Here is a 27,867-nt window from a genome sequence, read left to right on the forward strand (position 1 = left end):
ACAGAAGAATCCCATCAAAAACCCGCCCCTGTTGTAGCTGCTAAAGGGAGGGGTTGACTACGCCCCTGAAGCCACACAAAATGACTTTTTGTGGCTTAGTAAATGTCACTACAGTCCGTGGGTGCCGTGCATCGCCTTGCTCAACGCAACGGTGACATAAAGACTTAGGGGCAGATTTATGTTGGGAATGCGCCACGTTTGCGTCACGCAACTGCGGCGTAAACGTGGCGCATCCCTACGACCCTTTTACAACGTGACGCATCTAGGCAGATGCGTCACGTTGTAAAACCCTGCGCCACTTGTGGGCGTTCCGGCGCAGGGTGGGTGTTCCAGGGCAGGTGCGCCTCGCAAAAGTGGCTGAGTGAAATCTATAAGATTTCACTCAGTCACTTTCAGGCCAATGCTGCGTCAAAACCCTGCGCCTGCTTGAAGCAGCAGGCGTAGGTCTTGACGCAGCATTGTAAGGATGGGGCACCCCCGAGCCTTGCTGGAGCTGCGTCGCGCTTGCGACGCAACTCCAGCAATGCGCCACCTTTACGGCACAGATGCGTCACGCATCTGTGCCGTTTTTGCCCCATGGTGCGCCGCATTGTAAATGCGGCGCACCATGGGTGGCGGAGCAGTGGCGCAAAATAACTGGCGCATCCCTGGGGATGCGCCAGTTATCATAAATCATACGGCCTCAGTTCACTGCCCTCCTGCCAAGGCTGAATAAAGCCTTTGAACTCAGAATTCCAATTTCCTTTTTCAAAAAACACCTAAAAACATTGTTGCTGGTTTGAAAGACACATGACAAAAGAGATCCTTTTGTATATGGTTCGAGGTATGCTCCAAGGAGGGTTAAGGAGGTCATCCTGAGAATGAATGTGCACTGCTCACCTTCTAACCCAAGGTTTAATTTGCATAGCTGTTTTGGGCAAAGGGAAGCATGAAGTCACGCCACGTGCTTTGATCATTGCAGTTTACAGTCAGCTGCAGAGACAGCAGCACAAGATTGGAACGAAGTGACAGCAGCATGATTCTACAGCAAAGAGACAGCAGCACAGCAGAAGAGAGTAAAACTGCAAAGCAGTGGAGCTGGGAGACAGCATTGAAGAAGTGAAGCAGATGCGACAAGGGGAGAGAGCAGGGCAGGAGTTACGATAAGAGACAGCAGCACGTGCAGTTGCGCAGGGAGACACCAGAGCAGGAGTGAAGCAGGGAGTCAGCAGTGCAAGAGCGAAGCAAATAGACAAGAGCACAGGTAGAGACGGCAGAACAGGAGTGGAGCAGGGAGACAGCTGCACAAATATAAAGATATGTTTCTCCCCTATAAACAGTCTCTTTAAGGGAGGATGTCACTCTACCACCGATTCGACGACCATTGCATGCGGTTCAGGGGTAATACAATCTGTATTGTCGCAGTCCTCCTCCTTCAAGCAAGAGCGTTTCATTTCTAAGAACTCACAGCTAGTCAATGAGGCCGAGCGCCAGCCAGTGCATAGAGGCGCGCGACCGCGTTTACGTCATCCCCGCATCCTATCCTTCTTCAACTGCCTCTTCTCTGACGTTCGCGGGGTGGCGCGCGACCTTCTTCCGCCGCCTCCATGGGATTCCAGGGGGAGGCTCGTGGCCGCGCGTGCGCTTCTGCCGGCAGAGGGAGGATGCGCGCGCTGGAGAGAGACGCTGTTAACGCAGACTGGACAGCGGCTGCTGGAGCTGCAGTGCCGGGCCGGCGCAGCTGAGGCGGGCGGACATGCTGGCGCGTGCTGCAGCTCTCTCCCTTCACTGACCGGCCCTGGCTGCAGACATGAAGATCTGGAGCTCCGAGCATGTGTTCAGGTGAGTGGCAGAGACGGGTGCATCGCAGGGAACTCGCCGGTCTTCCAGCCCCTTGCCACCTTTCCGCCTCAATGTTTGGCTGGTCAGAAGACTGCAAGGAGAGAGAGGTCACGGGATTATAGTGCCCGTCAGAGGTCGGACATAATGTCAGAATGTAAGGGAAGCCGTCCTCCGTTGGGGAGCAGACGTGACGCCTAGGCCGTCGGCAGCAGGTGCATGGAGGACGGCATGCCCTAGTTACTGCCAGAAGGTAACCCTTCAAGTCGCCCTGAGGCATCCGCCCCCAGCCCCACTTGCAACATCCCATTTAGGAAGCTGTCCAAACAGTTAACTCCTGTATTAACTGTACTGTAACTATCACTGCTGTGATCCCCTTTCAGCGCCATCCTCCCGCCTCGCCCTGTACCACCTTTAGGATCCCTCCAGTATCTTATTCAAGGAGACCCCACTACACCATTATTACTTTTACTAATGCGGCTCCCATGGGAAGTAAGGTCGCAGACCAGTCTTCCCCCGGGGTTTTTGCGCAAAGGGTGGAAGGACAGTTTTCTGGGGAGGGGGTTGAACTGGGGGGGGGGGGGGAATAGGTGGAAGATTATAAGGGCCAGGGGAGGAGACTCGTCCTCTTCCTGCGCCCGACATCACTGAGAAGAGTAGTGACTTTTTGGACCACCCACCGACCCTACAAGTTCTGAGGGCAGAGTTGGTCTGTTTATTAGGGTGTCAGTTTAGGACAGGTTGTGTAGGCTTGGGGTTGGCAGTATTTTGGAGGGGTGGGGAGTCTCGGGTGGGCGCACCCATCCCTCCGGGGGGGAGGAGAAATCGGTGAATGATGGGGAGGGGGGGCAGGATGCAAGAGTGCGTTGGCAGGAGATACAAGAGAGGATGTTGAAAGACTAGCCAGGAGGTGAATGGAGAGTTGGAAGAGTTCACAGAAGGGAACGGGAAGTGTAAAGAAGAAGTGAGAGGAATGGATGAAGAATGAAATTTTTGGGGAGGGAATTGTTTTGAGTTTAAGTTGAAGTTTTTAATTTAAGTATTGTGTTTAAAACCTGCCCTAATAAATGGCCTTTTACGCTTCAAGAACAGCGTAGAGTGTAATTATTGCGCAATGTACCAACATCATTTTTCAGACCACTGAATCGTATACAAATTCCTCACGACCACTGTCACCTATTAGAACTGTCTCCAATGATCATTTTGGAGGAACTCTGCCCATGCTGACTTTTGTAGCATAGACCTCAAATTTAGGCCATACCCTAAACTGCTCTTAGATACTGTTCCTTGTGTGTGTGTCTTGTAAAGCGCACTGCTACCCGCACCGCAGGCCTCGTAGCGCTATAGACCGCTGGGGAACCCGTCCTGGCTTTCCCTGTGAGATAGTCCCTCCTGGGAGTCTCCAAGGTGAAACCAGGCATCCCTGGCGTTTGTGAGGGGCCGTTGTGGAGATGAGGCAAGCTTAATGCCCAGAGTTGCCGAGTGTGATTCCCTGGTTAGAGTAGGCACCGAGGCGAGAATTATCGAGTCCGCTGACCCTGGTCCAAGACCCTGCAGCATCTGGAATCGAACCCTGGTCCCAGGCCGTTCTCTGCTCTCGGGTCTGCCGCCTCTAACCAGTGAGCCACACCACTCCACTCCACTCCACTGGCTTGTTCTAAAGTTAAAAATTTTTTTAACGTTGTAAAGCACAAAGAGCTTTAGGAAAAGGCCATATTACCCTCATCCATTTGCACCTTTTGCACTACTCAACTAAGTGCTTTTCCTGTGCAGTGGTGCTAATAGCTCGACTCCTTTTTCTCTTTTGTGTACGTATTCTATATAGAAGTACCATTGTTTTTTAAATAGGAAATTTTGGACACAAGGCCTTCTCCTAATGTTGCAAGGATTTTACTCTACATTTGCATTAAGTGTGTATTATATAAAGAGAAACCCGCTGTAGTGAGCTGGTGTTTACTGTCATATTTCTTCTATGTTAACCCCTTCGGTGCTCATGACGAGCTCAGCTCGTCATGGCATATACCTCTCAGGTGCTCATGACGAGCTGAGCTCGTCATGACCACACCCGTTTTTATTGCTGTCCAGCACAGCAGGGGAAACTCTCTAGCAGCGATGAGGTTAATGTAGATGCTTTGACCGCATCATTGTATTAGAATATTATGATGTGATGTTCATTCCATAGTTTTTAGAACGTCCTCCTTTGGTTGCTAGGTGAGAGTTAGTTGATTGTTGGCTACTCATCCAGACAGGCAGAAGTGGCCGTGGTTTTTTTAATGTGACTTACTTTATCAATAAACTCTATTCAACTCTCTATTTTCAAGACTAATGATTCCAGCAATTCAGCTGTGACGGACTTACTTGTGCAACAATAGTGGTTCACGGCCCCCAACGACCCTCAGCAGCTAAGGTGACTTAATCCCCCAACCAGTAGTGTGCCATGAGACCCCTTCGCAGAGTGGTTGAGAAAGGGAGTCGGGTCTCTGATTACATCTCAGCAATCCGGCTGTGGAGGACTTACTAGTGGCAACAATAGGGGGTTTTGGCCCCCAGCGACCCTCAAGAGCTAATGGGACTTCATCCCCCAGCCAGTAGTGCCCCAGGAGGCCCGTTTGCAGAGTGGTTGCGAAAGTAGGTGGGGCCTCTGACGACCTCGCAGAAGTCCCGCTGTGGGGGATTTGTCGCAACAATAGGGGTTCTTGTCCCCCAACGACCCTTAGTAGCCAAGGGTATTTCATCCCGAGCCAATATTGCACCAGGAGGACCCTTTGCAGAATGGTTGAGAAAGGAGGCAGGGCCTCTGATGACGTCCCAGTAATCCGGCTATGAGGGACTTGTGGCAACAATAGGGGTTCTTGGCCCCCCACGAACCTCAGCAGCCAAGAAGAGTTCATACCCCAATGAGTCAATCAATCAATCAACTTGTAAAGCGCGCTACTCACCCGTGAGGGTCTCAAGGCGCTGAGGGGGGTACTGCTACTGTTCGAAGAGTCAGGTCTTGAGGAGCCTTCTGATGGTGAGCAGGTCTTGGGTCTGCCGCAGATGGGTGGGGAGGGTGTTCCAGGTCTTGGCGGCGAGGAAGGAGAAGGATCTGCCGCCGGACATTGTTTGTTGGATGCGCGTGACGGCGGCAAGGGCGAGGCTGGCGGAGCGGAGCTGGCGGGCGGGGGTGTAGAAGTTGAGTCTGTCGTTCAGGTAGGCTGGTCCGGTGTTGTGGAGTGCCTTGTGTGCATGGGTGAGGAGCTTGAAGGTGATCCTCTTGTTGATGGGGAGCCAGTGCAGGTCTTTCGGGTGGGGGGTGTTGTGGCTGCGGCGGGGGACTTTGAGGATCAGTCGGGCGGAGGCGTTTTGGATGCGTTGTAGTCACCGCAGGTGTTTGGCTGGGATTCCTGCGTAGAGTGCGTTGCCGTAGTCCAGCCTGCTGCTGACAAGGGCTTGAGTCACTGTTCTTCTTGTTTTGGTCGGGATCCACTTGTAGATCCTGCGAAGCATGCGGAGGGTGTTGTAGCAGGAGGAGGAGACGGCGTTGACCTGCTTCGACATGGAGAGGGAGGAGTCAAGGATGAATCCTAGGTTGCATGCGTGGTTTGTGGGTGTAGGAGCTGTTCCCAGTGTGGTCAGCCACCAGGAGTCGTCCCATGCAGAAGGGGTGGGACCTAGGATGAGGACTTCCGTCTTGTCCGAGTTAAGTTTCAGACGGCTGCTCCTCATCCACTCCGCGACGGCCTTCATTCCCTCGTGGAGGTTGGTTTTGGTGGTGTGCAGGTCCTTGGTGAGGGAGAGGATGAGCTGGGTGTCGTCGGCGTAGGAGATGATGTTCAGGTCGTGCTGGTGGGCCACCTGTCGAGGGGGGCCATGTAGACGTTTAACAGGGTCGGGCTGAGGGATGAGCCTTGAGGGCCCCCGCAGATGATGTTTGTGGCTTCGGATCGGAAGGGCGGGAGGCGGACTCTCTGGGTTCTGCCGGAGAGGAAGGACGTGGTCCAGTCCAGGGCCTTCTCCTGGATTCCGGCTTCTTGGAGGCGTGTCCTTAGTGTGCGGAGCAGACCGTGTCGAAGGTGGCTGACAGGTCCAGGGGGATGATGGCTGATGTTTCGCCATTGTCTTGCTGGCGCCTGATGTCGTCTGTGGCGGCGATGAGGGCAGTCTCGGGGCTGTGGTTGCATCTGAATCCAGACAGGGATGGGTCTAGGAAGTTGTTGTCCTCGAGGTGGCGGGTCAGTTGCATGTTGGCAATTTTCTCGATGACCTTCGCCGGGAAGGGGAGCAGGGAGATGGAACGGAAGTTCTTGAGGTCTTTGGGGTCCGCCTTGGCCTTCTCGAGGAGGGCGTTGATTTCGGCGTGCTTCCAGCTTTCCGGGAATGTCGCTGTGTCGAAGGAGATGTTGATGATCCTCCGCAGTTAGGGTGCGATGGTTGCGTCAGCTTTCTGAAGACTTGGTGTGGGCAGGGGTCTGATAGAGATCCTGAGTGGATGGAGGTCATGACCTTGCGTGTCTCTTCGTCGTTGGCGTGAGACCAGGAGGTCAGCTGGTTGGTGTAGGTGGCGTTCGGGGTGGGGTCTGTTGCGGCTGGGGCGGATGAGGAGTTGAAGCTGTCGTGGATGTCGGCGATCTATCGATGGAAGAAGGTGGCCAGTGAGTCACACAGATCTTGCGAGGGCGGGATGTTGTTGGTGTTGGCGCTGGGATTGGAGAGTTCCTTCACTATGTTGAAAAGTTCTTTGCTGTCGTGTGCGTTGTTATCCAGTCGGGCTTTGAAGGACGATCTCTTGGCTGTTCTGATGAGGTGGTGATGTCTGCGGATGGCGTACTTGTGGGTTGACTACTGACACGAATTTGGCGATGTAGTGTTGCTAGATTGGTCACACTACGGGGCAATTTTACGAAATAGTATCTATTAATTACGCTCAACCCCCTTCAGAGGACCGCCAGCCTCCCCACAACCAAGTTAAATTTGAAAGAATTAGGAAGGAGCGTACTAATAAAACATGCACAAAAAATGTATTTAACAAAACATTCACGATAATTCTTATTCAATAGAGACGTCTTCTCTGTTTTTCATTGATTTCTTTTATTCTTTTAGACAGATTTTCATGATTCACAGTACAATTTCTACAGCCGACGCGTTTCGTCCCGTGTTGGGACGTCCTCAGGGCTGCGAGAAAACATATACAGACAATAATAAAAAAAATGGTCTTATTAATAAAACAAGAAAACATGTATACACACTTCATTATCTGACCATAATGATAAATAATATATGTCCTCTTCAGCTATTGCACAACGTGAGCACATTTTACTGTTATCATACTTAACTCTTATTGTCAATTGTCCATTGCAACCTGCCTAGTGGACAATCTAGAAATCTCGAGAAACAATTTAAACACAAATTGATCATATTCATCAACATCAGCATCCTTATACTGCCACCTAACATGTTTAAGCAAGCTGAAAATGGCTGTATTGCTCACCTTTCAGAATTCTACTTCACCCCAGTGTGTTGTCTGACCACTCAATTGTTACTTCTTTATATTCAGTATTCAGAAGGCGACCCAAAATCTAAAATGATGTATAATCTGCAAAAGTGCTATGGGGGAGAAAAGACACCTCTATTACCTGACCGAGCCCATCTCTAAATGAAATAAATCTCTTAAAATGCAGATATCCCGTGGGATATTTACCCGGGGTCTTGCTGTCTGAGTGATTATCTATTAGACCCCTCCCGCAATTTACCTGTTGATCAAGATATTGTATTGCTCCTATTTGGTTGTCAGCAATCTCAGCATCCTATATATGATCTTGTCATGTAAATCTAATGAAATCCAAGAAAAAAAAAAACCACCTCATTATACCAAGTTTACCTTACTGTTCAAAATATGTCCTGCAATTATCTTGTATGACTTACTTTATAATTTGTCCTGTACTCCAACTATATCAGTCCCCACAAAATCCCATGTTCACAGACCATTAGATACTCTGTCTCTTGAGATATGTTCTCCTAAAAACACCAATGTAGAAACCTACTTTCAATTACGAGAGTTAAAAAGGAAAAGCTATTCATTCCCCAAACCTCGGCAAAGGTACACCAAGAAATTCTCACCTTGGGGCTATTATACAAAAAGTATCCTTCTTCTCTCTCAGTATTTCGTTTTCCAATGTTCCAACATCTAGACTGTTTCTGAAAATATCTAAAAGTAGAGAGAGAAAGGTATATATCGCTCTATTCTCTCTCAATGTACCATATTACCTAATCTCCCCTAACGCTCAACCCGCTAATTCCATTCTCACCTTTTTATTATTCAATAGCCGCCTTCCTAGACATCCTGTCGTCAGCCTTGTTCCGTTGACAATGTTAGCTCTAAAGTGCTGTGCTTAAATACTCTTGAAATTACCGAACAAATACCTAATTAGTAAATAGATTGAATACAAATGGCTGGCACCTGTGTTTTTATTGAGGTGTTTCCATCCTGGTCCGCTTGTCCTCCCATAACTCACTGGTTATGAACGGAATATACTATTGGACAATAGCTTGAATAAGCCCATCCCATTGGTTGCTGTCCCACCTATTACTTGTCCCGTATGTCCGTAATAGTCATTGTACGCACTTCTCACCCTGATAATGGGGCCATTACAAAACATAAAACGCGAATCCACTTATTCCAAAATCCACTTCAACTGTGTTATTTCATGCGGCTCTGATATTGCCACATTCGAAAAACACCTAAGCGCGGACCTGCCGATCTCTAAAACAACGTTCCTCAACGTAGCCACTTCATCTGGTCCCCCATTGGACAATGGCCTGAATACACCCATCCTATTGGATGATTAACCCGCCTATCGCCTAGCTGTTTCCTCGTTACTATACACGTAAACAAAAATCCCGTTTAAACTACAAGAATCCTTTACATATTAATATGTCCAAATCTCTGCCGTGGACTTCCCATCTACATCGTACAAAACTTAACAACTACTCTACGCTCAAATATCTAAATCCCGACCGCAAAGTATACGTGTGCCCTCTACTCGTCTTGGCGTGTGTTGGTCCTGCTATTGGACATATTCCCGAATACGTCAATCTGATTGGTCAATATGTAACCAATCACCATACTGTTGTCTTATTTTCTTTACAATCCTGCATATGTATATACCCGTCTGAGCGGGTTCTACTCATCCCCAACCAAAATTTGACTGCATGCGCCACAGAATCTATCCTATTTAATCATATAGAATATTATCTATTATCACCAAGATTACCTGAGAGCCATATTCTATTGGTTCAATATGACCCCAAATCATCGTGAAAAATGGCACATCATGAATACTCCCTAAAGGATGATCCAAAAATCATACCTTCTGTTCGCCGATCAATCATCTCCCTAATATGTAGAAAATCAGTATTGCACAGCAATATCCACTTCTCCTTTGCATTAACCCCCCCATTTAGCACAGCACCCTATATGTATACACCCTCTGTAAGGTCTACCAATCAGTTCCTGTGAGGGGTGTCCAAAGTGGGCTATGCCAGAAAATAATGTAATTCAGAATCACTTTTGAGTCCCTCTTTTACAGATCTACACTTACTGATCCATCTGGCTTCCAATTGTCTGATTTTGTGTTCCCAATCCCCCCCCTTATATTTAGGGACACCTTCTGAATTCCGAGAAACCTGTAGAATCTCTATTTAATACTGCCCGTCTGTGCTCTTGCATTCTGATTTTCAACTGTCTTTTCATGCTGCCAATGTATATTTTAGAACATTCAAAGATAATGACATATATAACACCCATACTGTTGCAATTGATAAAGTCATTAATCTGAAATTGCTTATCATTCCTATATACAAAAGTCTTGGTTTTGTTCATACCAAGATCACACATATTACGTGGCTGTCTGGTGCGAGGTCGTGGAGCCATTTCTTCTCCAGCTTCCGGCATGTTCGTTTGGAGATCTGGAGTTCTTCGGTGAACCAGGCTGCTTTCTTGCTGGGGTGGTTGATGGAGGGTTTCTTGACCGGGGCAAGGGTGTTGGTGCAGTCGTTGATCCATTGTCTGAAGTTTCGGGCGGCGGCGTCTGTCGTTGGGGTCGGTGGGTGGGTTCTGGGCGAGGGTGGAGGTCAGCTGGTCTTCGGTGACTTTGCTCCAGCAGCGGCGGGGCAGCTGTTGTGTGCGATGGTGCGCCGTTGGTTTCTTGACGGAGTCGCTGAAGAGGGCACGGGGTCCAGGAGGTCTTTAGATGAGTGTTCCTCTGAGGGTGGTGTTGGGGTCGGTGTGGATCCGGAAGTGAAGGTGTTCGGCGGAGTAGAGGGAGTCATCTGCGAGGGTGTGTACCTGGAGGGTGGCCTTGTGGACGATGGCTATTCCTCCTCCTATCCTGTTGGTGCGGTTTCTGCGGGAGATCTTGTAGCCGTCCGGGATGGCTATGGCGATGTCCGGTGCCGAGGCGTCGTTCCAACAGGTCTTGGTCAGGAAGGCAACGTCTGGGGTGGTGGTGTCGAGCAGGTCCCAGAGCTCGATGGCGTGTTTGCGTGCGGAGCGGGTGTTGAGGAGTATGCAGCGGAGGTGGTTGGGTCCATTCTTTGGGGTTTTGGTGGTTCTGTCGCATGTGAAGTTGCAGGTGTGGCAGGAGAAGGGTCCGTGGGTGCGTTTCGGGGCGGCCTGGAAGCATCGGTGGTCTCGGCTGGTGTTGAGAGCGTGGAGAGTGTTGGCGTCATATCGGAGTCTGGCGTTGTGGCGTCTGCGGGGTTCTGGCGCTGGGCGCAGTCCAGGCGCAGACGGGCTTGCCTTTGCGCGCCTTTGGTGCGCAGGCGCCGCGCCTGCTGCGTGCGTCCGCTAAGCGTCCGGGCAGCGGCCGCCATTTGAGGCGGGGAGGGAGGGAGGAGCAGCTGGGAGGTGGGAGCGGGGCGGCGAGGGGGCGTGGCCGCTGGGTCAGCGGCGGAGAAAGCGGGAACAGAAATCAAAAAAGGGGGTGGGGGATAGAAGCTAGGCTACAACAGACAGAAAACACGCAATAGGAACAGAAAAACAGGACTGCAAGAGATAAAAACAGTGAAATTCAAACCAAAATCACAGCGGCGATCATGGGGCATAGGAGACTAGAACACATGCTAGGAGCGGCAGTAGGCAGCAGCGGGGCGAGCACACAGTGGTGGTGCTGCTCGGCAGTAGGGGGGGCGACCTGGCCTGCAAGCAGGGTCAGGGTCAGGAGTAGTGCGCCATGAGCTCCTTTTGCAGAGTGGTTGAGAAAGGGGGCGGGCCCCAGACGACGTCTCAGAAGTCTGGCTGTGGGGGACTTAACAACCTTCAACAGCCAAGGGGACTGAGCAGTCCAGCAGATTTCGGCCCAGGGACCGTCCATGTCTCTTGGGTTTCCTGAGGGCACCCAGTGAGCTATGGGACCGCAGTGGGACCCTGAAGGCCCCCGCGGTCCCAGCCAGCTCCCGACTCCTGCAGGAGCCGGTATTGCTCCCTCACGCATGGAGCTACTTGAAATAGCATATTTATATAGCATCGAAACTCTGCTTTCTGCAAGCCAGAGCTGTTTGACAGTTCAGGCTTGCAGAAAGCGGAGTTATGTTTGCTTTTGCTTGGCACAAGCTGGCCAAAACCACTTAATGGATGCCAATTTACAAAAAGGTCACTTTCTGGACTAATAGTTACCTTTCTGCCACATTTGGTGTAATTCCATTTAGCTATTCGAGCTGTAGGCATGTCTAACATCTCTATGGGAATTAACATGGGGAAAATGCGTTTTGAGACCCACCTTTTTCTCTGCTCCCGTTTGATGGATCACCATGACACTTTTAAGACAGCAGCTGATGTGAGCGTTGTAATAGTTTTAAAAATTTGACAGGGATTTGTCAAAACGCCGAAGTTATTGAGTTATTGTCAAAAAAAGAAAATGTTCTTCATATGGAAAATAGGTCCTAACTATACCTACTGGCTATCTCTCTCTCTCTCTCTATATATATATATATATATACATACATACACACACACACACCACATCCCACTCCAACAAAGAAGAAGGCAGGTACTTGTAAGGAATGGCTTTCTTTATTGTATCAGGTCTCACACGACCCATGACTAGAAAGACTTGTTTCGGCTTCACAGAAGCCTTCTTCAATCTAATTGGCGCCCTGCACCTGTGAGTATATATATATATCCCTTCCCCCCTTGAAGCACTAGTAGACACCAAGGAAATACTATTATGGTTTAAACGTATATAAATGCAAAACATTCTGCAAATGTACAAACATATTCCTGATATCAAACACATGGTGCAGTAAATTATTGAATACATTGCATCATAATGTATCACCAGACTTTGTTACACTTGAATATGCATAATACGTGTATAAACATATATCCTGGATAATCACATCACCAGGCTCCCGGGGAAAAAATATTGATGTCTAGAACATGTCATCAGTGATGTCATATGTGAGGTCATAAGCTGTGCATGGGGGTGCGCAAGTTATGTGAATTTCAGTTTTTTTTAAAGTTCAAAATGTTATTGTTGTCACTGAGTTATTCAACTAACTATAACGTAACTTTAACCTTTGTTTTTTTCAGTAAATTTCTAAGGTTTGTTTTAATCGAAAACACATATTTTTATTACACCTAACTATAACGTTACTTTAACCATTTTTTTCAGTGAATTTGAAGGTTTAAAAAAAATATATATATTTAAAAATACTTTTAGAAACTAACTACTCCAACAATGTTTATGCTGAGAATGTTCATCTTCTTAGTTTTTGTAACTCACATATACGGAAATATTCCCAGCATAGTTATCATAGTCTTTTTATGTATCTTTACATAAACTTCATATTTATATTTCCAAAAGACACTGAACGGTTTTTTGTTTACTGTAAACTATGTGAATTCACTATGTACATCCATTTGTAAGGTGTGTGATAGCTCTTGCGGGAGGCTCGAGAGATCGTAAAGTTATACATTGCGTTCTAATCTATTGTACAGAGATCATTTTCATGGGGTCAGTTATTAAATGCTAATCTTTAATAATAACGTCAGTACACTATGTACGTTGTATTTATTATTTCATTTACAAAGTTACGGTCCTCACGAGACGAGTGTGGGAGTCAAACATACAATCTCCTACATGGATTACGAGGGGGCTTGACTTCTTGTCCTGCTCTCTCAATTCGCTCATGATATCTTAAATTAGGAATTAAATTCATAACAGTGTATATTTGTTGTTTTGAAGAAAGTAAGACTTGAGAAGTGTTGTTTAAAGTAGAAAAACTTTGATGTATTGTTGCATTTGAGATATTAAAAAGTTTCTGCTTTTACGATCTTGTGGGATTTTTGCATCCCAAGGAAGGATTGTGATTGGTTCATATGGATGGCTTTATTCAGCAAAGAAAGATTCCTTTCTTGTTGCTTCATTTGGCTATTGGGTTTTGCTGTGGTTAGATCTTTCTGGCTAGCTCTCTGACATTGCCGATTTTCGGTCTGCAGAATCTCATCCTCAGATTCAGCTGAGAACACTACTGCTGTTCCTGCAACTCAACCACCCAAGTAGTTCTTGGTGTGGCAAGTTTAAAATGAGGCCTGGTGGGAAAAATTATGTGCCAAATATGTGATTCGTAAAAAGGAGTTCAGTAGGGGCAGCAGGAACATGTAATACACCATGGGTACCGCTGGGATGTGGTGATATTTGAGGCTGTGTACCCTCAAGGCCTTGCTCTGGTTGAGTGTTTATTCTATGGACAGAGTTAATTCTATACCACACTGTTTGCAAATGTATCTACAAAGAACAGTGCACATTTTATGAAACAGTAGTAAAAAAAAGACTATTTGCTCAAAATAGCCAAGATCGGAAGGTGCTAAAGATTATACTACCTGCACCCTTCATACAATGGTTAAAACTTTATAGATAGCGCTTCCTCTGAGGCAAAACAAGCAAGCATACATAGGTTAGTATGTGGTGTGCACACACTCTTTCATGTGTAGTATAAAATATCAAGCTGACACGATTCTCTCTAATAACTCAAGACTCCTCATAAAAGTTAATATCTACAATGTAGAATCTTTCTCCTGTTGGAAACCTTTTCTGCAGAACCAAAAAGTTGTGTGGAGTATAATGAATACAAGTCAGATGTCCCCTGTACACAGAGTTACACCTGAATGCAAACATTTATAACGTGTTCAATACCTCTGCATATCTATGGTGGATTAGGAGCACATGCGTTTTGTAAAAACACCCATTAGCTGGAAAAAGTTAGGTTGAGAAGTATTATGGTAGTTACCCACCACTATGTAAACAAGCTAACACACTCATTGGATGATGTCATCATGATGTCATAGAACATGTCTTGAGTGATGTCATATATGAGGTCATAAGCAGTGCATGTCAGTGGTGCAAGTTATCATTAGTGCTACTAACTATAACTGGTGAATTTCTGTGTTTTTTAAGTTCAAAACATTTATATTGTTACAGAGAAATTCACCTAACTATAACGTTATTTCAACCTTTCTTTTATCAGTGAATGAATAAAAACAATATATATATATAATATGAATAGCGAGAGAGAGAGAATGAAAGAGATGCTCAGACAGATAGATGTATGTTACCCACTAGGGGTCATCACTGGGTAATTATAGTTAGGATCATGTATTCAGAGGAAATGCATTTTTTGGTTTGCTTGTATTTTTGGTGTTGTTTGACAAACCTTAACAAAACGTAAAAAAAAAAAAAATCATCGTAGATCCTAACTGGAAAGTTTCAGGGGGGATCCGTCAAACGGGACCTGAGAAAAAGGGTGTGTCCCAAAAGGTGTTTTCCCCGTTAATTTTTCCATATCGACTTTAGAGACAGCTTCCTCCCAAACGGCTGAACAGATTTACACTAGATTCGGCAGAAAGCTACATCTTGGTCCCGAAGGAGAGCTTTGTGTGATTTGTTGTAAACCCATTCAGTAGTTTTTGAGCAATTAAGGCTCAAAACCTTGTATATATCGTTCCACTGAAGATTTGCAACGCAAACAGATTTCATGGTGAGGTCTGATTGACGGCCACCACATCAACAACGATGTGATGACAGCCATTGATAATGCTTTGTGGTAAAAAATGTTTTGGGACCCACCTTTTCTCTTTGCTTCCTTTTGATCAATCACCATGAAACATTGCATTTAGCACCAATGCAAAAAAAACATATGGGGCCAGATGTAGGTAATCCCAATTTACCTATTCTTAAATTCCAAATTTTACCGATTCGGTATTTAAGAATAGGTAAATGGGATGTAGATACATTTTCGGTAAAAATTACCGAATTGGTAAGATTCAGTAATTAAGAATCGATATTTACCGATTCCGTAATTCTTATTCATTCCTATGGGCCTGGAGGCCCATAGGAATGAATAGGAAGCCATTCAATATTACCGATTCGGTAAATACCGAATCGGTAATAGGGGGAACTCATGCAAGGGTGGCAGGGTGTCACATTGACACCCTGTTGCACCCCTGAATAGTGCATGGGTGCACATGTGGCACACATACATGCCCTAAGGGCATGTATGTCTGCCACATGGCACAGTAAAAAAAGCACAAAATTGCTTTTTTTTAAGGTTTTCGAAATTTACCACCAACCTTTATTTGGTGGTAAATACCGAATCCTTAACTGTGCAATGCACTCATTTGAGTGCTCCCTACATTTCAGATTCGGTAATTTACTGATTCGGTATTTTAAGGAATCGGTAATTTACCGATTCCTTAAATTACCGATTCGGTAAATTATCTAATCTGAAATGTAGCCACCTACATCCCAAATGCCCAATACCGGTCGGGTTTCGGCCGTTACCGACCGGTATTGGGCCACGTACATCTGGCCCATGGTCAGCAGATTTTTATGGTGATCCCTCAAATAGGCGTGGAGTTTTAGCTACCAAAAATCCAGGGAATATCAATCTCTGGCAACCTTAACTATAACTACAGCGTGGATAAACTGTATATGACTACAGATATAGATATGGACATACATATTTATATACATAGGTATATACCTTATATTTATATATACATATATATGTGCATACATATGGGTAAACATATATATATATATATATATATATATTTATATTTTTTATATCTATTTATATGTAAACGTGCAATTTGTAATGAGCTTGTTACATGTATGTGTGTGTGTGTGTGTAGTATCGGCAGTAGATAGTTATAGTTAGGACCAAAGTTTTGTTTTGTCAATAACTTTGGCGCCGCTTGATGAATCTTCACAAAACTTTCTAAAAACGTCCACTTTGTGGTTCAACTGCTGTGTTGAAAGGTGATCCGTCAAGCGAGGCCAAGAAATAGGGAGGGTCCCAAAGCGCATTTTCCCCAAGTTATGTTTGTGGGGATTTTTTTTTTCACGACTACAGCTCTAACCCATCAACGCAATTTCACCAAATTTGACAGGAAGGTAGATGTTGGTCCAAGAAGGGTGCATTTTGTGATTTGGTGTAATCCGTTAAGTAGTTCTGAGATATTCAAATTAAAAAAATATAGATATCTGTGAGCCCAAAATCCTACTGAAACCCTACTGAATTATGATTGGCTGCCAACACTTCAAACCAGGAAGTGCTGGCAGTTGAACCGAGTCACAGAAAAAACTTGAAGAAAATGGGGCAGGGTAGAAACACCCTGACCCCCTATGCCTCTTGGGGGGGTCCCACAGGGACCCTCCAGGGCCAAAAAGCATTTGAGTTTTTTACCTTTTTGGCTGGAGTCATGCTGGCTTGCTGAATCTCGCCTACATTTTAAAAAAAATGAAGGACAGGTTACTGCGCTTTGTTAATTATCTCCCCCCGGGTGGGCCAGATCTCGGGGGCATTATGAAAAAACAGGAGGGAAGGTGCATTCCCCCCCCCCCTCCTGGGGCTTATTATGCCTCAGGGACCACCACCTCCCCGGAGCGTCTTTAAACATAAATGCACAGGAGGCCCGTATGGCCTCCTCCACTAGCCCGGGAGCCACCACCTACCCGAGGCTTATTTCTTTTTAAATGGGGGATCCTCTTGGACCCCACCAGCCCCGGGGACTGCTACCTCCCTGGGCTTCATGCTAAAACAATGCGGTGGCCTCATGGACCCCCCAGCAGTCCCAGGGACTGCCACCACTTAACATTTAGTGTGGGAGGCGCGATGCCCCGAGTGGGCATATAATCCATGAAGTGAAACCAAGAACAGACCCATTGAAGCCACTGGGGACCACTACCTCCCAGGTCCGGCTCCTGCTACCTCCCGAGGTACCCACTCTTGGGAGGTAGCTGTTTGATATGGCTTGGCGGGAGCTTTACCACTTCTGCCATGCCATAGCAAACTCCGCTCCGCTTCCAGCAAGCCTTAAAAATGCTCTTGCTTACTAGAAGCGGAGCAGAATTGCTTTTTGACAGAGGAAGTTGCATGTTTAGCAGCTCCCTCTGTCCAAAAGCAATGCCTGCTCCGGCAGGACGCAGAGAGGCGGCAAGTACCGCAGGAACCTTCAGGCTCGCCCATGGTTCCCAATGTGAGAAACTGGCTGCCCCGGGTAGGACCAGGGCACCCAGCATTGTAGCGAGGTCCCAGGGGATAGGGTCCCCGGGGGAAAAATCGTCCCGAAAGGGGGACTGCACGGCCCCCCTCTCATGTTTTAACAAAATAAATAGAGGCCAGGCACTGGGGTATGGGGTGCCCGGGGCCAAAATCGGCCAAGGAAAGGGGGATCACACAGTGCAAAACCTTAGAAATTCACTTGAAAAACCAAACGTTACAGGGTTGTTACTATTAGCAAATAGAATTTTTTTTAAACCTTGGAAATTCACTGAAAAAAACAAAGGTTACAGGGATGTTATTGTTAGGCTCAGATTTCTATTGTACAAAACCAGTAAAAGTCTGCAGTTATAGTTACCTGAGCTAACTATAACTTACAGCTCCGTAATGCACTGCTTATGACCTCACATATTACGTCACTCATGACATGATCAGTGACATCACTGATGACATCATCCACTGAACCACTCACACACCTACTCACACCCCATACAATCTCTCGTACGCCCACTCACACACTCAGACAACCACTGAAATACCCATTCACAAACCTATACTAGTACTCACACACACTCACTCCTCCATAGAGCCTCTAATATAACCACTCCTACAGCAACTCAAACAAGCATTCACTCACCCATATAACAACTCATACAACTAGATACTTACCCATACAGCCAGTCACATAACCGCACACTCACCCATACAGCTACTCACACATTCACTTATTCACCTGCAATCACTCACACACCCAATCAGCCTCTCAACACAGCCACTCACTTATCCATACAAGCTCTACATACTCACACAACCATTTACATACCCATTCACACATCCATTCAAGCACTTACACATCCCTGTACTCACCCATACAGCCATTCACACAGACACTCACACTCCAATACAGCCACTCACACACCAACACACTTAACGAACCACCCACTTAAATAGCCACTTATACAGCCACTTATACACCCAGTCATTCACTGATACAGCCATTCAGACACCCATACAGTCACTACCCACCCACTTACCCACCCATAGAGCCACTTTACTGCCACTGACACACCCACTCAGTCACCAATACAGCCACTCACACAGCATCTCACTCACCCACACAGCTAGACGCACAAGGATACATATAATCATATAGCCACACATGATATATATTAAAAGTATTGTCAATCATTAGTTGTACACCTAGTATACTACTTTAAATTTTTTAGTACCTTAGTATATATGTTTAACAATCATAAAATCTGGGGGCAAGGCCAGGCGGCGCAACGTGATGGGTGCTTGATCTGCGAGCTCCGTCCTAATTGTCTTCCCCGTGACTATCCGTTAAAGCTAACCCGGGACCCAAGCCCATTTCCGTGAATCGGAAAGAGACCTGACTCAAATCCGACGTCAAACGGTGGTCGGGATCCGAAGTTACAACTCCCGATACAGAGGGTCCTTCATTTCTATCGGAGCCGGGACCTAAAATGCAGATCGAGGCCTGGATCGAGGTGAGGAGGGGCGGCCGTTTGTTGGCGCCAGACCGGGGCCTCAATAGGCACAACTGGTGAAGACTCCTGCAGTGCTGGCATCCCACGGTGGATCCTTCCCGCTTACAAGAGATTGCACCGATCGCGGTGAGAGCTCCCTATGGGGGAAGAACTGTAAAGCAGGCAGGACTCAAGGTACCTGAGGACCGAGGCGGAGGCCTTTTGCCAATCTGCCATAACGACAAGGGACAAAGAAACTCCCTGGAGCCAACGCCGGTGACGGGAGAATAGCGCCTTGATTCAGGAACTTGCAGGCTTCTTTCCCCCTCCCTCCCCGCATACCAGAGTGAAGCGGTTGTGCGACTGTGGCCTCCCTCTCCCCGTGATTGGGCAGCAAAGATTGAAAACGCACATATCCCTTTTAGGACATAAGACCTTGGGGAGGGCAGGACCTGTGTGATACCTGCAGAGCCTCTCGAATGTGATAGACCCCCCCTGGGACTCTGTAGCCCCTCATCATTTGTGCTCCACAAGTTTGACTATAGTCAGTAGTATCTGGCACTGTGATACCACGCCAGTGTGCATACCTAGACCACCTGACGGGAGGACCCGAATCTGTTACCATCCATTTGGCTCACGACGCACTTCCAGAAGGGAGGAGCCAGGCTCATTGTGACCCGTGGCTTACTACATGGCGACCTCAGAGAAGTCAAGAAAACCCGGCCCCAAGGGCCACATAATGGTCCAATCGAACAAACTTTACTGCTACACAGTCCCCAAAGACTCACCCCAGGACACATACTCGAGGAACCGGTCGATGGGTGACTCTGAAGGTTAGAGCCAGGAACTTACACTCAAAGATGTTATGGAGGCTATCACAGGAATCAGAACCTCCTTGGACATAAAATGGACACCCTTTTAATTGAATTAAATCTCATCTGGGCTGATCTTACTAAGGCCACTGAGAAGATCAAACAGGTCGAAATCACCACGGCGAGCCTCATGAGCGACGTAGCTCATCTTCAAGGAAATGTGCGAGACCTACAAGCATTTCGCAAATTCACAGAAAATACACTGGATGATTACCAAGGACGCCTCAGGAGGAACAACATACGTATTCTGGGAGTTCCTGAGAAAGCAGAGGGGCAGTTTCCGAACCTCCTTGTGGAAGACCTCATTCTGAAACACCTACAGCCAAAAGGACTCAGCAAGTTCTTTGTTGTGGAGAGAGCACACAGGGTTCCCGGGGGGCGGCCGAAACCAGGGACTCTCCGCACCCTATCCTCGCCAGGGTGTTAAACTTTACAGACTGAGATGTAATCCTACAAAATGCCAGAATGACTGCCCCCCTTCGCTACGATAATGCCGAAGTAACCCTTTTTCCGGATTTTATGCAGATGGTGCAAAGGCAGAGAAGATCATTCATAACGGTGAAGAAGTGACTTAGAGACTGAGGATTCAAATACGCAATGCTCTGCCCGGCTAAATTGAGAGTGGAGGCAGGGGAAGGACTTGGTTCTTAGAACAGCCAGAGGCTACTTCGGAGTGGCTTGATGGCCAGGTAGACAGTGGTCCTGGGCAGCAGGACCATGGATCCCACTCGAGAGATCGGCATGGAGATTGACATTGGCTCCGGATTCCGGCCGCCACAACTTCACTAGGACTGAGTCACTGTTAGTGTCATGCACATCTGTGGGACTAGAAGGATCCTCTCTGGAACTGAGGCCCTGTCCGGCTGATCGATCACCGTACTAGTAGGATGAGACTCACTTGGGTTCTATATAACTGTATTTGGGAGGGGAAGGGCAATGGGGGGTGGGTGCTGCACCCCAACTTCTTCTTTTAATTCAACAGTTGGGCGACAGGTGATCTGCAAGTTTAAAATGGGCAGTTCTGCCGCAAAAGTACAGGGAGGCAGGGTAGGGGGTAGTTGGTTAGGGGGTTACATGGGGTTGTGGGTTATGGTTTGTTTAAAAAGGGGTTTTATTTATTGACAGAACAGGCTGACTTGGCTGCAACAGACGCAAAACTTGTTATAGGCTTTAATGTGTGCGCAGTGGGACAAAAATGCTAAGATATTAGGTTGGGATGTTAATGGGCTTGGAGACAAGATAAAGCATAGTGTAGTACTCCAACCCATTAAACGGCTTGCTCCTGATGTGGTAATGCTTCAAGAAACACACTTGGTTGGGAAGTCATGCAAAGCAATGCATAGGTACGGATACACTTTGATAGCTTATGCTGGCTTCACCTCTAGTTCGTGCAGGGTGGGGATAATGATCAAGAAATCATTCCCTCTAATGGTAACTTGTACCTGGGTTGATGATCGGTACATTGGGGTCACGGGTACCTGGGAGGGCTACTCCATCACATTCATGTCAATCTATGTTCTACCAGGCTTATAGGCCACTACATTTACAGACCTAAGCGCCATCTTACTGGTCGCCACCCCCCGTGTGCTTGGACAATCGTCCCACTGGTTGTCAAACTTCCTCAATGCCATGGGACTGGTTGATGACTGGAGGGCATATAACCCAGATAAAATACAACACACATTCCACTCTGGTGCTCATGCTAGTCTCTCCCGAATTTACTACATCATAGTCCCTCGACCACAAATTGCCCATATACATGAAATACGACACCTAGCTAGGGGAATCTCCGATCACTCCTCGCTTTGGGTACACTTAATCCTTAGCGACACACAAGTGGGGAGGATTGCCCCCATTAATCCATGGTATCTCCGAGACCCCGAAATTCGTAAGGACCTTATCAAATCCATAGACGACTTTTTCAGGGAGAATGAGGGAACGGTGGGCTCGCCTCAAGTATTGTGTGAGGCCTTAAAGACAGTGATCCGAGGCCAAGCCTTATCCTTGATCTCAGGTGTGAAAAAAGACAAACGTAAAGACATTACGGATGCCGAAGCAGAGATTTACCGACTAGAGCAAGACCTGGCAACAGACACCACACCAGAGGCGACCCACACACTTCGTCTTAAGCAAGATAGCTATATGGCATTATTGACTGAAAAGGCCAAAACCTTGGGGAGGGACAAGTTGGGTAGAATATATGACCTGGGTGACAAGGCAGGGAAGCTAATAGCGTGGCTTGACAGAAAAGAATGGGCTAATAGACTGGTCCCTGAGCTTCATGGCGCTGAAATGTCCTGTATTATGGACCCGCAGGACATTGTTAACCAATTTCCTGACTACTTCCGCACCGTTTACACCTCCATAGCCCCATACAATGAAAACGAATCTGCTGAACTCCTAAGCGACATCTCTCTCCCCATACTCTCGGCTGCAGACCGTCAATACCTTGACAGTGCCCTTACAACAGACAAAATATCTCTAGCAATACGCTTGTTGCACTCAGGCAATGCGTTGGGCCCTAACGGTATCCCTATTGAGCTATACAAACTGAGACCGGCCAAGCTGGCTCCTTATCTAAAAGCTATGTACGATGAGAGCCAAGAGCGGGAACTGTTGCTGAAAGACCAGAGAATAGCTTCTATAATTACCATCCACAAAGAAGGTAAACCCAAAACTGAGTGTAGTTCATAGCGCCTAATTTCACTCCTTAATGCGGAACCCAAAATTCTAGCCAAAGTGTTAGCCAATCGTTTAGTGAAAATCATAGGGGACCTAATACACCCAGACCAATCTTTCTTTATGCCGCACAGAAATACAGCGCTGAACATACGCAGGGTCCATGGTGTCCTGGGCAGAGCATCCACCATTCTAGAACATGCTGTCATTGTCTCCTTGGCTGCCTCCATGGCATTCGATACTTTAGAATGGCCCTATCTTTTCGCGACGCTTGCTAAGTTTGGGTTTGGGCCGGGTTTTATCCAATGGGTACGCCTCATGTATCATAAACCCATGGCGCTAGTTGTCGTCAAGAACAAAAAGTCTGACACCTTTCAGCTTAGTCAGGGTACCCATCAGGGATGCCCCCTCTCTCCCTTTTTTTTTTGCCTTAGCCCTGGAGCCCCTAGCAGCCTAAAGCCGGAAGGATCCTGTCACCAATGGATTACGGAGGTCTCTTGACCGGGAAGACCGTATTTCCCTCTATGCAGACGATATTCTGTTGTACCTGACCTCCCCTAGGAGATCCCTGATTGCAGTTCTTGATATCCTAGCAATTTTTGGAAGATACTCTGGATTCAGAATAAACTGGCAAAAATCCCTTCTCTATGTCCTACAGGGAGACCCGCCTCAAATACCGCGAGGGTGCCCACTACAAATCGCAGCGGATGGTTTTAAATACCTAGGGATTTACATTTCCCTTTACTGTATGCTCCGATATACCCATAATCTCGTCCCTCCGTTGCAGAGACTCAAACGAGACATATTGCACTGAAAGACACTCCCTCCCTCTCTTGCTGTTGGGCAAAGCAGCTATTTTTAAAATGATGTCGCTACCCCGGTTTTTTACACATTGCAGATCTCCCTTGAGCCTGCCTCTAACTCATATTTTAAAGAAATTGAGGGGCTACAGCGAGACCTCTTCTGGGAAGGTAAACCTCCTATTGCACTACAAAAACGAACCCTCAACTGATATGATGGTGGAATTAGCCTACCGGACATTAGAAAGTATTAGTGGGCGTGACACCTTGCAGCGGTCAACCATGATATCTATGGCCGACCGGATGACCACGGCTATAATATGGACAGAAGGCTCCTCCCCGGGGGGAACTACAATCGAGTATTGTATTAAAAATGAGGTAGGTATCCTCTTACGGGCCCTACTAAGCACTCAACTGATGTTTGGCATGCAACCAATAGACCGCTGGGGTGGGGGAAGAAACTTACTCTAGCAACTCCGTTGTGGGACTCCCAGACGCTGGGTGACCTTTGGAAATCGAATGGTTTTGACAGATGGGTCCTTATCGGGATCTCACGGATCTGGGACCTCTGGGTCAAGGGTCAGGTTAAGTCATTTGCCACACTTCAGCACCAATAGAACTAGCAGACTCAGAACGCTTTCGGTATTCGCAGGTGCAGAACGCACTGCAATCGCTCTTTCCGGTGGGATTCTGCCCTCTGGCCACATCGCCCCTAGAGGACAGAATACTTGATGGACACCTTCCAGAGAAAACCATATCCCTCATATATAAAAAAAACTGATAAATAATATGGAAAACCCCCTCCAAGCACTGCCGGAAAAATGGGTGAGTGACGGTATTGAAATGGACGATGAAGAGTGACAGGAGGCGGTATCCTCTCTGAGGATATTCGCTATCCCAGTGCGTCTGCGTCTGATACAGCTAAAGGTCCTTCACAGAGTCTATGTGACGGGACCCCCGCTGCTACACATCGTAGTCACAGGAGGGGGAGACTGCAGAAGGGGTTGCAACCAGATAGGTACATTTATCCACATCATCTGGGACTGCAAACATATACAATCCTACTGGAGAAAAATACATGAGGTAATTAGTGAGGTATTCGTAATCTCCCTCTGCCCGGAGGCGCGCCGATGCCTCCTTAACATCTGGGAGCCTACTGATTTAAATAGCCACCAAACTCAGTGGGCCACCCTGGGTCTCACAATAGCCAAAACTAACATAGCACAGCTCTGGGGCCGCAAATGCACCAGCAATTGCAGACTGGGAAATGGTCCAAAATTTGGGACCCTTGGAAAAACTATATAGGGGGGATATTTGTAGCCCGCCCCGTGGAATAGACTTGCTGCATCTACCCCATATCTTCCATTGAACAGATATGTTTTATTGATGATCGCGGTTTGTTCTCTCTGTCAGCATACATGCCAAATCCTTTGTACTGTATGTAAATGTCAATGATTGTTAATAAAAAGATTTATTAAAAAAAACAATCATAAACTCTTACAAAATGCTTACACTCACTGCATGGTGTCATCAGTGATGTCATCTGTGATGCCATTTGAGATGTCATCAGTGATGTCACTGACCATGTCATGAGTAATGCAATATATGAGGTTATAAGCAGTGCCTTGCCGGGGTGTAAGTTATAGTTAGCTCAGATAACTATAACTGCCGAATTTCACTGGTTTTGTTCTAGTGAAATCTGAGCCTAACTATAACGTCCATGTAACCTTGTTTTTTTTCAGGGAATTTCTACGTTTAAAAAAAATTCTAATTGCTAACTATAAAAACGCCGTAAGCTTTGGTTTTTTAAGTGAATATATATAGATACATAAGTATGTGTGTGTGTGTGTGTGTGTGTGTGTGTGTGTGTATATATATATATATATATATACACACACACAAACACATATATGTTCAATCCACAAACATAAGTTGCTTGGTCCCGAGCCTTTTTTGTGTGGTGGGCCCACGGCGGGGTAGCGAACCCCTAAATTATCCAACAACAACAACGTGTTTAGCAAAGTAAGCAGCAACACTCCGTGGCCCGATTGTTTAACCACTTGGCTGCTAAGGGGTATGCATGTAGGTCCATTGACTTTCCATTGAAATCAATGGGAACTACATGACGAGTTACCCTTGTCATTAGCACTGAAGGGGTTAACAGCATGATTTATTGTGGCAACAACACTACGCGTTTCGGAACTCCTGGCTTCTTGGTCACGAGTCTCCAATCTACAGCAGTACATGCAGTGCTGTTCTGTTTTCACAAGAAACAGAAAGGATTTGAATGTGAAAACACTGAGGCGTTCCACGTGCCCCCCCAGTACACGGACATTTAAGATTAAGTTTGGCACTGCTCCCCAATATAAGTTTAAGTTTAAAATATTTATCAAGCACAACGTACACCTGGGCGGTTTCTTGGCGCTAAAATAGCAGGCAGCCAGCTGGGCAAGGTCAGTCGCTAAGACATAGACTGGAAAGGCAAGCAGAGCTTACGAGAGAAGAGCCTGAGTAAATAAAAAAGTCTTCAGGGCTTTGCGGAAGCTGGAATACTGGGTGAGAGACCTAAGATGGAAGGGGAGAGAATTCCAGAACATGGGGGCAAGAGTGGAAAATTTTGAGCCACCCTGTTTTTTTTTCCGATAGCGAGGAACTGCTAGAAGAAGTTGTGCCGAGGAGCGGAGGTCTCTGCCAGGGATGTAAGCTTTGATGGCTGAAGATATGAAGAGAGGGGCCAGGCCCGTCCTGGCCTGAAACGCCATGCAGCCTAATTTGAACAAGGCGCGTTCCCGCACAGGGAGCCAGTGGAGGGTCTTCAGGAGGGGAGAGGTATGATGAAATATCTGCAAGCCTTAGTCCAACCTTACCAACCTTCACGACTACTGCTTTCCAATACCCAGGGAAAATTCCTGATTCCCAGGATTAGACTTTCACGGATGGGAGGCCCTGTAGGAAGGTAGATCCCTGACTATGGTTGCCCCCAACTTTTTGCCTGGTGTTTTGCTGGTTTTCTGACTTAGTTGACCTGGGGCCCTGCTATTCAGGACCCCAGGCCCACTGCTCTCTCTGTTAAAATGGATTCCATGTACCTTAGGTACATATCTAATTGGATACTGAGTCACCTTATCAGTCCCTGTACAGTGTACCTTAGGTACCCAGGGCATAGGTGTACCCAGGGCCTACCAGGGGCTGCAGCATGTATTATGCCACCCCTGGCTGGCCATCCAAATCTGACACAACTGGCTGCACGACGGCTGGGGCAAGGTGGTGTAATCACCCTTTGCTTTAGATATAGTATACCTATATCTAACCCTAAAATGGACACATGTATTTCTATCAGTCACTCCTATGGCAGGCCTTAACAATCCTGAAGGCAGAGTGCTTGGAATAATGTGAAATGGTGCTCTGGCATGAGCTGAGCCCGTTTGCAGCTTGCGGAACCAAGTCCTAATAGCTGTTCCATGATAACGCATACCATATACTCTTAAGTGCATTATAATCCTCGCGGTTATATGCCAACTCTGGTATCACTTTATCAAAACATGTCGAGTAAGGTGTCATACGAATTGGAATACTAACCCCTCGCCAATTCTGGTGACGGGGTTATCATTCCACCCTTCTAGAGGGACACGACATGTATGTAACCTGTAACCCCGGTTAAAGTCAGACATAGCCTCAGCTCCACAAGATGGATGCTGCCACCGAGACACAAGTCTGCCCTCCTGCTGCTGGGAGTCCTCCCAGCACAGGAGGCAAGGACAAAGGGTTTCCTGTCAGGGGCGGTGCCAGCACCGTCCCAGACAGGATTGTGTGTATCCTAGGTAGGCAGGGCTTTAGAGGAAGGTGACTGCAAGTGGCACCCCGGTGCTCACTGTGCATAGGCCGGCTTGAACCAGTTCCAGGGGCACTCCAGCCTCTGATCTGGGGAAAGCCCGCCAAAGGAGAAGGGTGTAACCACCCCCCTCCTAGTCCCACCCATAGGGCAGGACTTAGTCGTGTGCCAGCCCCCTTTTGCAGGATAAAGGTAGGAGCAGGCCCCCTTCCAAATTAGATCATCTTTGAATCCTGAAACTACTTTCCACGAAAGGAACTCAAGACTTCTTCCTAAGATTTCTCCCTTGTGACTAAGGAGTAGTCACCTTGCAGCAGCAGGCACCAACCAAGCATCGCGGTCTGCTGTAAGTCCCCTCACCGGATCAAGACTGCCCAGCTCGACGAGAACCGGCTTCCCTGGCACCTCTGACCTCTACCTGCATCATCAGCCCAGCTGTGATTCGTGGGTGTGACGAGACCTCGAGGGACCGGCCATCTTCCAAGACTGCACAGCGCTTGACCAGCACTACTCCCGAGTGACCCTCGACCGAGTGCTTTGGGGTAAGAGAAGCCCCAACCCTGAGCAGCTCCAGCACCGAAGTTCAGCTCCCCTGCATCCACGAGATCTGCGTGGGGCCCTTCTGCTCTTTGCTGCTCACCGCGTTGTCCAGGTCGCTTGCCCGTTGGCTAGTGGCTCTCTGACGACGAATTTCAACGACAAACACCGCTGGTCTGGTTGCTCCAGACTGGCCCTTGCTCCCCTCCAACAGAGGAGCACCCTGGACCCTCCTGGTCCACTCCAGACGCCATTTTGAGTCCACCGCGTGGGCTTGCATTTGCCAAGACTTGTTGCCC

The 27,867-nt window shown here is 47.4% G+C and overlaps 1 protein-coding gene across 1 annotated transcript in view; it reads left to right on the plus strand.

Moving 5' to 3' along the window:
- Window positions 1-1,635: 1,635 nt before the first annotated feature.
- The window catches only part of PRELID3A (PRELI domain containing 3A), a 273,033-nt gene continuing 246,801 nt past the window's right edge, over window positions 1,636-27,867 (plus strand). The window contains exon 1 of the mRNA XM_078685696.1: window positions 1,636-1,821. Coding sequence (XP_078541822.1) covers window positions 1,790-1,821 — 32 coding nt within the window. The 5' untranslated portion in view covers window positions 1,636-1,789. The remainder of the gene's footprint in view (window positions 1,822-27,867) is intronic.

This window comes from Lissotriton helveticus, chromosome 4_1 (genome assembly GCF_964261635.1).
Source record: "Lissotriton helveticus chromosome 4_1, aLisHel1.1, whole genome shotgun sequence".
Lineage (NCBI taxonomy): Eukaryota > Metazoa > Chordata > Amphibia > Caudata > Salamandridae > Lissotriton > Lissotriton helveticus.